This window comes from Sus scrofa, chromosome 18, assembly GCF_054392235.1.
Source record: "Sus scrofa isolate SSC_HxYL_T2T_F1_AM1 chromosome 18, Sscrofa_HxYL_maternal_Yorkshire_Landrace_v2.0, whole genome shotgun sequence".
In the NCBI taxonomy this organism is placed as follows: Eukaryota; Metazoa; Chordata; class Mammalia; order Artiodactyla; family Suidae; genus Sus; species Sus scrofa.
The window spans coordinates 34,915,400-34,929,645 of NC_139400.1; the positions used below are offsets into that span (position 1 = coordinate 34,915,400).

General features: G+C 42.8%; 1 protein-coding gene across 5 annotated transcripts in view; it reads left to right on the forward strand.

Annotated features, from left to right (window-relative positions):
* The first annotated feature begins 297 nt into the window (after positions 1–297).
* TSPAN12 (tetraspanin 12) overlaps positions 298–14,246 on the forward strand; it is a 66,228-nt gene continuing 52,279 nt past the window's right edge. For 2 of the 5 annotated variants that reach the window (XM_085004766.1, XM_085004765.1), the window contains exons 1-2: positions 516–787; positions 1,725–1,860. In XM_085004766.1, coding sequence (XP_084860892.1) covers positions 1,795–1,860 — 66 coding nt within the window. In that variant the 5' untranslated portion in view covers positions 516–787; positions 1,725–1,794. 5 annotated transcript variants of the gene reach the window in all.

A 14,246-nucleotide genomic window follows, 5' to 3' on the forward strand; every position in this document is an offset into this window, starting at 1 on the left:
TCCCGACACGTCTACTCTGGGGTGTAAGTAAATACTGTAAGTGCACCATGGAAGCGGGAAAGAACTGTTTTTTTTAAAATCAGGGAGGGCCACAAAGCAATAAGAAGGATCATAGGGCACCACGTTAGTGACAAATCACAGGAGGTGGCTCTAGAAAGGTTGTGAAAACTGGTTTCTCATTGCAGGAATTGGGTTGGGCCACTCCTTCACCCCCCTTCGCAAACACAAATATTTTCATATAATAAAAGCCTGTTTCCCTACGGTTATAACCCAGCCTCCCCTCCGCTGACACCACCATTTTAAAGGGGTTTGCTGCGTGGACTCTTCCAAAGTCCCCAGGCTTTATCTCTGTCTGGTCGCTGTGGAGGTGAGGCGTCCCTTCGGGGGCTCCCGCCGCGTGAAGGGACGAGAAACACCCACTCGGATCCAGCCCCGGCAGCCAGCGGCCCGAGCATGCGCTGAGAGTATGTGCAGCTGGCCTTGGCTGCCGCCGCTGCCTCGTCCGGACTTGGCGAGGACTTGGGAGGGACAGCGGCGCTGGGAGGTGGCTTAGCAGAGACTTTCCAGCAACTGCTGCCCAGGACTTTTTTTTTCTTTTTTTTTTTTCTTTTTTCCCAGGAGGCGGCGACGGCGGCGGTGGGGGGAGAGGAAGAGAAGGAAGCGTCTCCAGTTTGAGCCAATGCAGCCCTGCGGCTCTCCGGGAGGAGCGTCCCTGCCCCGATGAGCCCCCGCCGTGCGTCCCCGACTGTCCCCCGGCGGGATCGGGGCGCGGAGCCCAGCGCCGACGGTGAGTAACCGCGCGTCTCTCGTCTTTCCTGCCCGCTGTCCCGCCAGCCCGCCGTGGCTGCCCCCGGCGCTGTGTGCTAAACTACTTAGAGGCTGTGGCTGTGGGGCTCCGCGCCGCCAGCGCTTCCCTCCGCGCCCTGCCGGGGGCGCGCGTCCGGGTGGCGGGGCCGCTGACCGCGCTCGGCTTTGTGCTCCTCCGGCGGCTGGGAGCGCGGGGTCGCGGCCCGGGCCGGGGCCGGGGGAGGGGGACGTGAATGACTAACCCGGCGTCTGCACAGCTGCACCGGCCCTAATTCCCCTGCGCCCCTCCCCGCCCCCCCCCGCCCCCGGCTAATCCATCATTCCGGGGCCGAAACATCATTTCTCACGTTCTCCCTGAGAAACCCTAGTCGTCGGGCGGAATCCCAGCTCAGCGCTGCGCCCGCTCCAGTGCCCCGCGTTCAAACTCTAGCTGTGGGATAGGGAAGGGGGGGGTACGAAGTTGGGGGGCCAGGGAACTGTCCTCATGAGAGGGACACTCTCACCCTTGGTGTCGCCGGCGGCTTCTGTGACACCTCTGGGGGGTAGTGTGGTTTCAGAACTTCGGGACAGTTCTGAGCAGAGCTGTCCCCGAGGAGGGGCGTGGACTGAGGGAGGTTTTAAAGAGCGTCTCATCAGAATTCAGAGGACACCGCCGCGCGTCCCCTGAGAACCGGAGTGTACTGCGCGCCTTCATTCATCCAGGGAGACAGCCTTTTCTTTTCCCAGCAGGTGTTATCTGAAGCCGGTTTGGAACTTTGGAGAGTTTAGGTTACTATGATAACTTTAACAAATGATTTTCGATGAAGGGATATCTCGGATGAACTAGGCTTCAGACCAGACCCTGGCTGGCGGAGGAAGGATGGGCTGGGGGTGGGGAGCGCGGTGCTAAGTCCCCGGTTCTCTCCCGCCCTCTGCAGATCGTAGCTGTTTGGCCCGCGGGGGTAGGATGTGGTGAAAGGATGGGGCTTCTCCCTCCCTGGGCTCACAATGGCCAGAGAAGATTCGGTGAAATGCTTGAGGTGCCTGCTCTACGCACTCAATCTGCTCTTTTGGGTAAGTCAGAGAGTCCAGTGCACCAACAGGTGGAGACGGCTGGACTCGGTTTCCTACAGCCACCACATAATGCGCCAAAGGGCATGGCTAAGCATTAATTAATTACATGGGCTCACACCCTCTATTTTTCAGAGAAGTAAATTTTGACCTTTAAATGCCTTTGATCTAGCTCAAGTTCCATTCGTAATTAGAAAAAAGAAATCCACCCCTGGATACTAGTGGCAGTAAAATTAGACTTGAAGTTAATCTAGGGATATAAATAAATGCACGTGCTTGTGCTTGTAGATAAGAAAAATTTGACATACTACTTAGGGAACTACTTGTTTTCAGGAATTTCAGATAACTGTGCAAGCCATAAATTGTTTCCTGACGTCATCCTATAAAATTTGGTTGGGGCAAGGAGCCTTACTATTTTTTTGGAGGAATTCATAACCAGATATCCTATCAAAAGACTAAGTAGATTTTTCTGGGATATTCTATACAGTCTGAAAAGGTGGTTTTATGTAACTATTTCTAAGTTGGCGAAGTTTTAAGGAATTTTGTGTATGCTTTTGGAAAATCCCATAACCATTTAAGGAAATAAAATACATAAAATTTAACAAGCTCATGGAAATCTTTATGCCCTATGAGCTAGTGACTTTTTATGCTTTGCACTCAGGCATGTATGTTCATTAAGTGTTATTAATAATCACGTTGTTATTTATAAAACTTATGAGGACACCATAAAAATTAAAACTTTGAATGTTGCTTGAGGAAGCTGTCATGCTTAAGCAGATAAATTTTTGTTTTACCAATTTTGTGTTCTATTAATAATTTATATTCAAAATAATTCTGTTAGAATTTTTTCAGTGCATGATTTATTTATTTGGTTGACTGGCTGGCATCGACCAGCTTTTTTTTTTATAGGTTTATGACATGTGGTCTCTAGAGGATGACATTTTGGTTGAACTCCTTATGAATGGCTCCATTTTAAGGTGTCCAATTAAGCCTTACTTCAGCCAGTAATCTGAAAGATATCTAAACAATATATATTTTTTCAACGTGAAAATGAAAGCATTAAGTTGTTATATTCAGCACTTAGAAATGTAAAATCCCTAATTGATCTTATTGCAGTTTTTAATTCTAAAGGTACATTTTTAACTGGGCCCATTAAATTACCTGCTTAGCTATAAAGTATTAAAGTTTCCAACTTTGTTTCTTTAAAATGTGTAATAAATGTCACTCCTATTTACTAGCTTTTCTCCTTTCTACTATATGCTTTTTAATGATAGAATCATCACATATTTATAACTAAAAGGAGATTTACACATGATCTGGTTGAACTTTTTTACTTTGGGGATGAGAAAACTTAGTGTATGTCAGTGACTTGCCGAAGGTCACATAGCCCAGTGGCGATGGTGCCAGGAGCAGAACTCAGCTTCTTGCCTCCTGACAGTGCCTTTACCTGGACAATCACTGTGTTTGAATCCTGGAATTGCCAGGACTTTTTTTTTTTTTGTTGTTCGCCGAAGACTGCTTTGGAAATTTTCTCAATAATTTGTATTATATGTGTGTGTTTGCAGGGGGAAGGGGAGGGGAGTCTAAATCATTTAACAAAAATATTTCTCCTGTGAGTAATGAAATTTTCTTCAAAACACCCATTCCTTAAACTCCTCCAGGGCTCTTTGTGTATCCAAAGGATATAAAATATGATTTCTTTGTTGTTATCCCCTACTTCAGCATTCTCACTTTCCGCATCTTCTGATTTATTGAAATTGCTCCTCTGTTTCTCCAGTTGTCCTCTTCTCCAAATATCATCTCCCACCAACAAAATGATCTGTGTTAACTGCCTAGTGTTTATCCCTCTGTATTTTTCTCTATGTCATACAAAGGTGTATTTACTCATACCTGTCCACATAGACTCGTTCATGTAACACATATATACACTCATGATATTTTTTTGTTAGATTGTTTTTCTCTTTTGGGTTAGAGTTGCAGGAGTAGGATTGCTATGTTAGAGGATATATAATGATGACAAAAATAGCTAATGTTTATATAGTTCTAACTATGTTTGCCAGGCTCATTTAGTGTCTTAGTTTTTTAGTCAGCAAAATAGGAATGGGAGTTCCTATTTTTTTAGAGTTGTTAGGGGGATTAGAGTTAATATATGTGAAGTGCTTAAACAGTGGCATTTAGTAAGTGCTATTATCTATGGAGTGACAGTAGTAGCAATAGTAGCTGTAGCACCCGCAACCATTACTATTACTACAGTAATGATACTCAATGATAATCTACTATAGTAAGTAGATTACCAGAAGATGGATTGTTGAGTCAAAGGAATTCTTATAGTAGTATTAGTGGTAATCGTTATTGATATGATTAATACTGCTACTACTGCTACCAGCTCTGCATTCCTTCAACCCAGCAACCCTGTCCTGGGAATCTATGCCCTGGAAATCAAAGCACCAATACATTCCATTATATGTACACAAATATTTGCTGCTATCTCACTGATGCTATGACGCTTTTAAAATTTTACCAATTTGAAAGATGCAAAGTGTTATTTCACTGTTATTTTTTTGTTACCTCCCTCACTAGCAATGAGCGTTATAAACAAATAGCTTTATAGAAACAGATTTTTATATGTTGTTTTCAATAGAATTTCTCTTTAGAAATTTATACATTCTTTTTTATTCTTCTGTTCTTTTAAGGCACCTGCCTTTCTTGTCTTGGTTCAAGTTTCTTTTTCCATATGGACTTTTGTACAATTTTATACAATTAAAAAATATCTGCGGAGAGTTTTCTTGGAATCGTATGACATGCACATGCTAACTTTGGGGGCGTTGGCATTATTCTTTCAGGGCTGAAGCAATGTTTTCAGATCCTCTATTTCCTTACTGAGTCAGAAGCAGTTTTCTGCCTTGTGTCTCACACATTCCTGGGCATCCTTACTCTGCTCTATCATCTGATTCTCATAACAGCCCCGGAAAATGGGGGTTGGGAGCTTGGTAAAAAGAAGTAACTTAGGGAAGTTCAGTGACTTGCTAGGAAGTAGCAGAACAGAGAATCGACGTCCCCTCTTTTCCCCCTCTAAGTGCAGTAGAAGTTGTACTGTTAGAAACAGTGGTGAATTTATTTCTGGCGGAGCAGTAAACATCTTCAGTAGAAAGGGATTAGCTGTCCACCTGCTCATCCCCAGTCCTCTAGAGCAGGGCTTCTCAAACCTCCATGTGCACAAGAATCACCTGGGCATCTTAAAAAGGAGATTCTGATCCTGTACGTCTGGGGTTGGGCCTGGGGGTCTGCATTTCTAAGAAGCCCTTCTGTGATGCCGAGGCTGCTGGTCTAAGCGCTGCACTTGAAGGAGGAAAGTGTCTGTCCTTGCTTGTAGTTCTCTTTGGAATTAGAAGCAGGACCAACCAGTGTGACATGAACCTGTGTTCATCCTGAGTAAGGAGAGGCAGTTGTTCTGGTCTCTGGTTTTGTGGGATTGAACCCGTGCCCTCATTACTTGTGGGATGAAAAGCTGTGTCCTTGTAGTCTTCACCTAGCATTTAAAATCGACTTTTTCCAGAGTTCTTGTTGTGACTCAGTGGGTTAAGGACCCCATGTAGTACCTGTAAGGATGCAGATTCGATCCCTGGCATCACTCAGTGGGCTAAGGATCCACCGTTGCATAGGCTTCAGCTGCAGCTCTGATTTGACCCCTAACCTGGGAATTTCCATATGTTGCACATGTGACTGTAAAAAAATTTTCCTGTGTTTTCCTGTGTATTTCTACTAAATTGATAACCCTCTCCCCTTCTCCACACAACAAGGAGTTTAAGGAAAGAAGAAATAAATTTTATTTGGAAAAACACCGAGAACCTATACAATTTTGTTTTTCTGTTCTGGGAATTGAATATCAAGCTATCAAGCAGTGAGTTTTTTTTTGTTTTTTTTGTTTTTTTTGTTTTTTTTTGTTTTTTTTTAGTAAAAAGGTCTGTCTTGCAATTTAATTTTGTTAAGTGGGAGGCCTAGACCAGTCTAGGAGGAAAATTCAATTCAAGGTCACAAATGCACTGCATTCTTTTCATTGCTATGGATCTGGTCACCTTGACTTGCCATCTGTTGAGTGGCTCTTTCACTTGTCAAGAAGCATGATCAGGTTGGCAGACAGATGCTGGACCTTGGAGGTCTGTCATGAGTTTTGTGGGTTTGTAATGGAAAAGGGCACATGAGACACAGCGCACGTGAGTAACCTGCCCCGAGAACTCTCTGGAGACCGTGTGATTCACCTTCTGACCATGGTGGAGCAAGGAAATGGGTTATTTTTACTTCAAGTGTATCACACTTTTACTTTTTAAATGCCATGGTTATTTCATAAATGAAAGCTTTCCTCCGTTTCGAAGACAGCTTCTGTGGCTTTATGATGTGTTTGAATGTTTATGAATGTTTGCCGTTCTCAGACGGTACTTTTCTGCTGTTGGCAAAGTGAATACATGTGGTTCTTTCTGGAAATACCTGAAATTGGTGAACACTAAGCGGTCATCAAATATGTTTGTCTGTTCTATTCTAAAAGTAGTATAATATCCCATCTGTGGTTTTAAATTCTCATTTCTCACCTGCGGATAAGAGCCATTATTTTTCTACTTACCATTATCAAAACTAGTAGCCATAGAGAGGAACTACCCTCGATTAAATAAGAAACTTATAAAAGAAAGCCTAAAAAGTAGACAGGAAATCTGGTTCAGGCTTTGGGGATAGATGCAGGCTAGACGAAAAACAAAGCAAAACAAAACAAAAAAACAGAAGGCTCAATGTTCTGTTTCTTTTTTTCCAGCCTTCTGTAGTGAACCTTAAGGTGTTTGACCCATGCAGACCCCAAAGAGATTCTTGGCAAGCGAGCGTTTGCATTCACACAACATTTATAGAGTCATACTAAAATCCTACTCTTTCAATTGATGCCCCCCCCCCCTCGCCTCTACTATGAAAGACATTTCAGTTTATTTTAACTCTTCCTAAGGAATAGGGGAGAGCCCTCCGACAAATGTTAGTTCTTTTTGAAAATAAACTTTAAATAAACTTTAGTCTCAGGGGCAAAGCTCGTACACTTTTTTTATGCAGTGTGCTCCGCTGAGCAAAGACAGGCCACTGCATGCTTCTTAAGGAAGTGTTTTGAGGCAGTGTGGAAGCTTCTTGGGGGCACAGTCCTGCAGCAGACTGGAGTAGAAAGTCCCCCGCCCATCTGTCCCCACTGGAGCCAGTCACCAGCTGGGCCTTTGGTCTGTGCTAAAACCACAGAGGATAGGGAGACTTTTCACCCTTCTCTGGCCTGCTGTGCCTGTGCAGGGACCAGATCATTTATTGCGGAAATCAGGACAATTTCGAGAGTGAAGTTAAAGGGCTTGTCTTTATTAATAATGATGCAAGGGAGTTCTCTTGTGCCGCAGTGGGGTAAGAATCCGGTGTTGTCACTGCAGCAGCTTAGGTTTCTGCCGTGGCACGAGCTGGATCCCTGGCCTGGGAACTTCCACATGCTGCCAGCATGGCCATCATCATAATAATCATCATCATAATAATACGAGGACAACAGAGGCTTAAAGAGGAGCCATCCTGGCCCGAGCAGGATGTATGGTCACCCTGTCTGCAGAGCAATGTGATCTATGAATCCTATTAGTCAGCACAGCTCCGGGGTGCTATTGATTTATTCAGCCCTAATTAGTAGATGTTCATGCTTAAATGATACCCACAGGTAATCTCCGGAACTCATTTCAGCCATCATTTACAGCGCCTGTTCTTTCAGAGCGTTTGCGAATGGTTTTATGTGTGCTCTTTTTCCTGCCTGCCACCCCCCGCCCCAAGGGACTCTGGTTAAGGCATGAACTGATTCGGAGGCAGAGGGGGAGCAGGCATGGGAATGTGAAACAGTCATGTTCCTGGGAAGGTACTTGCATTGGGCTCCCAGCCTCCAAATAATCAAAAATTGATTTATGGAGTTCCCTTTGTGGCTCAGCGGTTAATGAACCTGGCAAGGATCCACGAGGACGCAAGTCCGATTCCTGGCCTTGTTCAGTGGGTTAAGGATCCGGCGCTGCCGTGAGCTGTGGTATAGGTTGCAGACTCGGCTCAGATCCCGAGTTGCTGTGGCTGCGGCATAGGCCGGCAGCTGTAGCTCTGATTTGATTCAACCCCTAGCCTGGGAACCTCCATGTGCCTTGGGTGTGGCCCTAAACAGCATAAAAAAAGAAAAGAGGTAGCATTTTCTAAATGATTTGCTAGACAGAATGTGGCAGATGTTCTGCCAAGTAGTATATTGCATGTATTTCTCTAAAATAATATTTGTACTATTTTCTAAATATTTCCTTGAACAACAAATAATATTTTGCAATATTAGAGAAGATATAAGGAACTATAAACCATGATAACTGCAATGTGCCTAATAATTTAATCATCATGAATGACAGTTGAAAAATTATTTTATTTTAATTTGGAAAAGTAGTAAGGAGTCCTGAATTGTTTGCATAATTTGTCCTTCTAGATTTACTAACATCAGGATTAGTTATTGAGGTGACCTTGTCTCATTTGAACTTAGTTCTTGCCATAACATGCACTGTATTTGTTGTTACGCTTATAATTTTCTCAATCTCAGTGAGTAAAATCACTCTTTGGAGAATGGAACTGTTTCAGACATTTAATGCGGCTGGAAAAATGTCATAATAAAAAGCAGTTTATTTTCAGAATTGCCTGTTTACTATGAGATAAAGCTTTGTGTTGATATTATTTATTTCAACGGATGTTCTGTGCACAGCTACGATGCTTGGGTAGCTACAGTGAAAAAAAAAAGAAAAACCAGTAGGGCCAAGTAGAATGTGACATTTGTAGTTTAAAGGGCTTTTGAGAACACTTAAGCCAGCTTCTGACCTGATATATAAATCTTTGATCATGTAATTCAGCAAGCATTTCTCTACTGGAAAACTTCCAGTGATAGAAAGCTCCGTTCTTCTTGAAGCATCTCCTAAGTTTGCTAAAGTTCTCTAATAGTTAGCTTGTCTGGCAAGTGGAAATCATCTTCCTTTAATTATTTTCTCATTCATTCATGTAGAATGTGTCAGATTTCACTCCTGGGCCTGGCCCTCTACTGTGAGATGGGCTGTAGGCAGTGGTCTGTGTCCTCTAGTGGAGAGAGATGGGTGGGTAAAAATAGAAAACGATAGATAACTGCCCCACGACGTCTAGATAAGAGTGGGGACTGTGGGTAAGGAGGGATTTGGGAGAAAAGTTTTATGCTCTAGCTGAAGTTTGACTGTCTTTAAGGCTAACGTTGCTCTGCTCGTGAGGGTGGAAGGGTGGGCAGGATAGCGTTCCATGCCGAGGGATTGCTGGGCAAAGACACAGTGGCTTTGGGAGGTCTGCACTGATGCACATCAGAGAAGCACAATCAAGATTTTTGTCATCTGAGGACAGAATGTGTGTGGGAAGGAGCTGGCCGGAAACAAGTTGAAGAGCTAGGTCAAAGGGTGACTGATGAAGGCTTGTGTGTCTTGTTATAGAGTTTAAACTTCATCCTCTAGGAGAGCGTTGGGGGAAGTGGAAGTGACGGCTGGGAGGAGCCACAAGGGGCAGTTATTAGAGCTGTGTAGGCAGAAGAATTTGATCTGTGTTTTATAAAGCTAACTGAAGGGTGAATTTGAGGTGGACTCTGTGAGCTGGAGCGTTCTATTATAAGGTGATTATAATTGCCTGGCAAGAGATTGAGGGGCTGAACTAGCCAGAAGTGGCAGGAAAGGGGGAGGAATTCACCAGGCGTGTTGCAGGAACAATCTGTAGGACTGGAAAGTCATTAGATGTAGGACTGAGGAAGAGGGAGAGGTTCAGGCTGCCTGCCAAGGTGCCAGTGGATGTGATTGAAGTGTAGATTATACCATTTACTGAGGTAGGAAAAACAGTGGGAGGGACACACAGGTGTCGAGAGGAATGATGATGAGTTCAGTTTTAGAGATGTCAAAACTGAGAATGGCTATGGAAGTTCAATAGACGGTTAAATCGCAGCGCTGCCTTTCCCATCCCTTTGTTAGACCTTCAGTTATCCAAAGATTCCATTTCTAAACTGATTTAGGGTTCATCTTGTCTCCTAAACAGAGAAAGATTGAGAGAATGCCCTGAGGTTAAAAGTGACTTGAGATAGCAATAGGTAATAAGTACAAGAATCCTACTTGTTTTTTTCATCCTATGAATCTTCTATGAAGTTGGACTTGCTGTTATAACATTTTATGTGAGGAAGCTGAAGCTTAGGGAAGATTCAATGACACACCCAGAGTCATATAGATGAGAAGGAGCAGAGCTGGAAATCAAATTCAAATCAACGCTGTTGGATTTAGTGGCTTCTTATGGTCGTTGTTGTTAAGACCATATGCCTTATAAGGACCTCTAAAATGGGTGATCTGGGCCCTGCCTGGCCTTCCATTCTTGCCCCACGCCAATTTCCTTTCCTTGAACGTATCCAGCTGCCTTCCACTTGGGACCTTTGCTGTTCTTTCTGACTGGCATGTTTTTTCCATCTCCCTTTCTCCAGTGAACTTGATAATTATCCTTCAGATCTCAGCTCTCTGGAGAAGTCCTTTTGACCCCATGGAATAGGTCAGCCACACCCAAAGGAGTACCTTCAGCAACTTGTATTATTCTTTCCCAGTACTTATTACAGTTTGCAGTTACTGGTGAGTTGACTAACATTTATACCTCTGGTGAGTTGACTAAATAAATTTCACTTAATAAATTTCACCATAGAATTGAGGTTGAGCCTGTTACTGCCAATTAGTGTGTCTCCAGCACACCGCAGAGTATATGACACGGAGAAGCTGATCAATACCTATCTTCCGAATGAAAGAATGATTTCAGAGCCCCCGCTCTTAACCAGTTTACCATACTAGAAACGTTTTGGAACATACCTTTCTAAAAAATGGACATTTTTGTATTATGAATGGAAAAACTGTGTGTATATGACAACCACGGATAATATACTCTACAAAATGAAGATTCCCAGAATGTATTGACACCTTAGAGCGATGATACTGAAAATTGACTAAATGGCCTGTAAGAGGTTAAAGGATGGAGAAACCAAGATCCATTGTTATGTTGAAGAATGATAAAGAAAGGAGAGAATTATGTGTAACTGCCAAAGAATTTAAGATAAAAAAATAAAATAGCACATTAATAGCTTTCCTGTTCCCCTAGAACATATAAGATATTTTAAGACCCACATATAGCCAAGTGGAGGGAGACCTTTATAGCCTCAAATTTAATCAAGTGGTCCATGGTTCCCCTGCTGGTCCTGTGTGTTTGAATGGGTTCTGTGATTATTTAGGTATGGTTATGCCAAAGATGAGGCGACAACAGCCATTGAAAAGATAATCTGTTACACTCACAGATCCCAAGGTCTCATCGTGGCAGGCCAAGAGGGGAAGCATTGGGGTCCATTGTGGAGCAGGAGGAGAGGGGTTTGGGTAAGTACTTTTATTGGGAGCAGCTAGGTAGGTTAAGTAGGTTTAGGATTGGCTAGTTTGAATAATTTTGGCAGACTGTATCCCTCGTTGTCTGGCATCTGGACCTTGCAGTGATTAGGGCAGGTGTCGAGTAGCCTGGAATGAGAGTGCTCAGTAAAGGGGAGATTGGGAGCATGGGCTCCAGATTGGTTGGTTTGTATTTGAAAATGAAAACTGTGTCCCTGGAGAAGGACTCCTCCCAAGGGCAGGTAGGAGGCGAGTAGGTGGAAGGTGGTGGCCCAGATAAAGTGACTCAGGCATATTACTGGTGTATCCAGGCCAAGGTGTGTCCAGCATAAGCATGTAGGACAGCTCTTAAAACATCAAGTTTACAGAAGCTAGAAGCATGGTTAATACACCGTGGTTGATCCACTGGGTAACTTTTATTAGGTTTACAATCTGTTCTTCATTCCCAACAGGAATGAGGATATCATAATTGACCTAATTCTTCTCTGAACTGTGATCCCAGGGTTCTTAACCTGTTCTAGGCCATTGATCCTGGAGCCCTCATCCAGCAGAGATTGTAGTTCAGACATTCAGACTGAGCCTGACCCCTACACATGACCTCCCCGGCCCCCATTTTTTAAAGGACCCCTGCATGCTGTGCAGGCTCATCTGCTCACTGTGGATCTTTTCATGCTCATTTCTAAACGTGGAAGGCAGTTATGACTAAGCTGGAAGCTTCAAAGATGAAGGCCTGGATTTGAATCCGCCTCTGCCATTTAGAATCTGCATGACTTTGAACAAGTTCCTTCACTCTTCATGAAACTTTTTACACTCTGTAATTACCTCATTTACATATATGGGTCCTGCAAGAAGCTCTAGAAAGCTGAGACCCTGCTTCTTCTGTGCCTTGAGGGGTCTGTGACTCCAGCACAGATAGCACAAGGCAGGTGGTAGAGACTGAGAAAATACAGTAGTTCCCCTTATCCTCGGTTTCACTTTTTGCAGTTTCAGTTACCTGCCATCAACCCTGCTCCAAAAACATTAAATGGAAAATTCCAGAAATTGACAGTTCATAGGTTTTCAATTGTGTGTGGTTCTGAGAAGAGTAATGAGATCTCCCAGTGTCATGCCCAGGATTGAATCCTCCCTTTGTCCAGGGTATCCATGCTGCGAATGCTCCCCGCCCATTATTTTAAGGAAAACATTAGCCTATAAAGGGTTTGGTACTATCCATAGTTTCAGGTTTCCACGGGGGTCCTTGGAAGATATCTCTCTCTGATAAGGGGGGATATGCTGTATTTGCAACTGCATGACGGATGAGTGAATTCATTAGCTGACCTTCCAGGCAGGTGGGCATCCTTCACTGTGCAAGAGGTCACAGAGCCCCAGGTGTTCTGCTTACCTGGGAGCCCTTATCCAGAAAACATGTTTTATGGCCACTCATTTCTATCTTGTATTTCAGCATTTAAAGCTAACCTGTCACATATAATGGTAATTAATGTTCATTAAGATGCCAGAAATTATTTGCAAACAAGTTAAGCTGAAATTCACTGTATTGTGCTTAAGATGATAAATAAAGGCACATTTTGAAAAAATTTCCAAAAATTTCAAACAAGACCTTCAGAATTTAGGGGTTAATCTTCATCTTTTAGAAAACCGTCCTAGGAAGACTCGTTTTGAACATGTTCTAGATAGTTGCTGTTTAAAAAAAAAATTTTTTTTTGAATTACGGACAATTTAAAATATACCAAAAGTAGAAACTACGGTGTAATCAATCCCAAATTACCAACATAGCCCCCACTTCCCACTTAACCTCCAGATATCATGATTATTTATTAAACCATTCACCTTATATCTCTAAAATGTAAAGATTCTTTAAAAAAAAAAGACCGGTTAATACCATTGTCATATATACAATAGTAAACAATAACACAAGTGATAATTTCTTAATATTTTCAAATATCCAGTCATATTAAAATATCCCTAGTCATCTCATAAAAGTCTCTTTGTGGTTGGTTCATTTAAATCAGAATCCAAACCAGGTCAATATACAGCATTGGGCAATCTATTAAATCTCTTCTGATTTATAGCAGTTTCTCTTTCCTTCTTTTTGTTTCACTTGCCAGCTTTTTAAAATGAAGACGCCAGACCATTTGTTCTGTAAAATTTCTTCTGTGCTTGAGTTTGTTGATTGTATCCCCATGGTGGCATTTAACAAGTTTAAACTTACCTATTCCTTGTATTTTCTATAGACAGATAGAGCTGGAAGCTTGATTCGGGTTTGATTTTTGGTAAAAATACCTCAAAGATATCTCTGAGTACCTGATTGTGTTCTGATTGTATCGCATTGGGAGACTTTGTTTCTGGTTGTCTCTTTTTGTGATGCTGAGATTGATGGGGGGGGGGGGTTCTGGTATTTTATGTCAGCCTGATCTTCCAGTCTAAAGTCTCTATCAGCCTTTCATTTAATACAACAGTTCTCATCTGAGACCACCTAAGAGAACATCTCTGGGAGCCTCTACACATTTCTGATGCCCAGGCCCCAGTTCCAAGCATTGGTCCAGGGTGGATCTGGGCTCCACAATTGTTTTTAGAGTCCTAGGTCATTCTGATGTACAGACAGGACTGAGAGCCACTGACCTGATCATTTCAGCCGCCAGTGGGAATCTTTGCCGAGAGATCCATTATTTCAAAAAGAGTTGTTAAATAATGATATTCTCTCAGGCTTTCTGCACATATTAGCAGATAGTCTCCTATAAAAACTTTAAGTCCTTGGTTCTTTCTCTAGTTTCTGTAGGAAAGATTGTATAAAGATTGGGTTCTTATCAGTTCTCTGAATAATGAGAAGAATATCCAACATCCTAGAAAGCTGGTTAGTTTTGTTTAAATATTATGATGAGTTCACAGATTTTAGCATATTGGATGTTTTAAACCATTGCA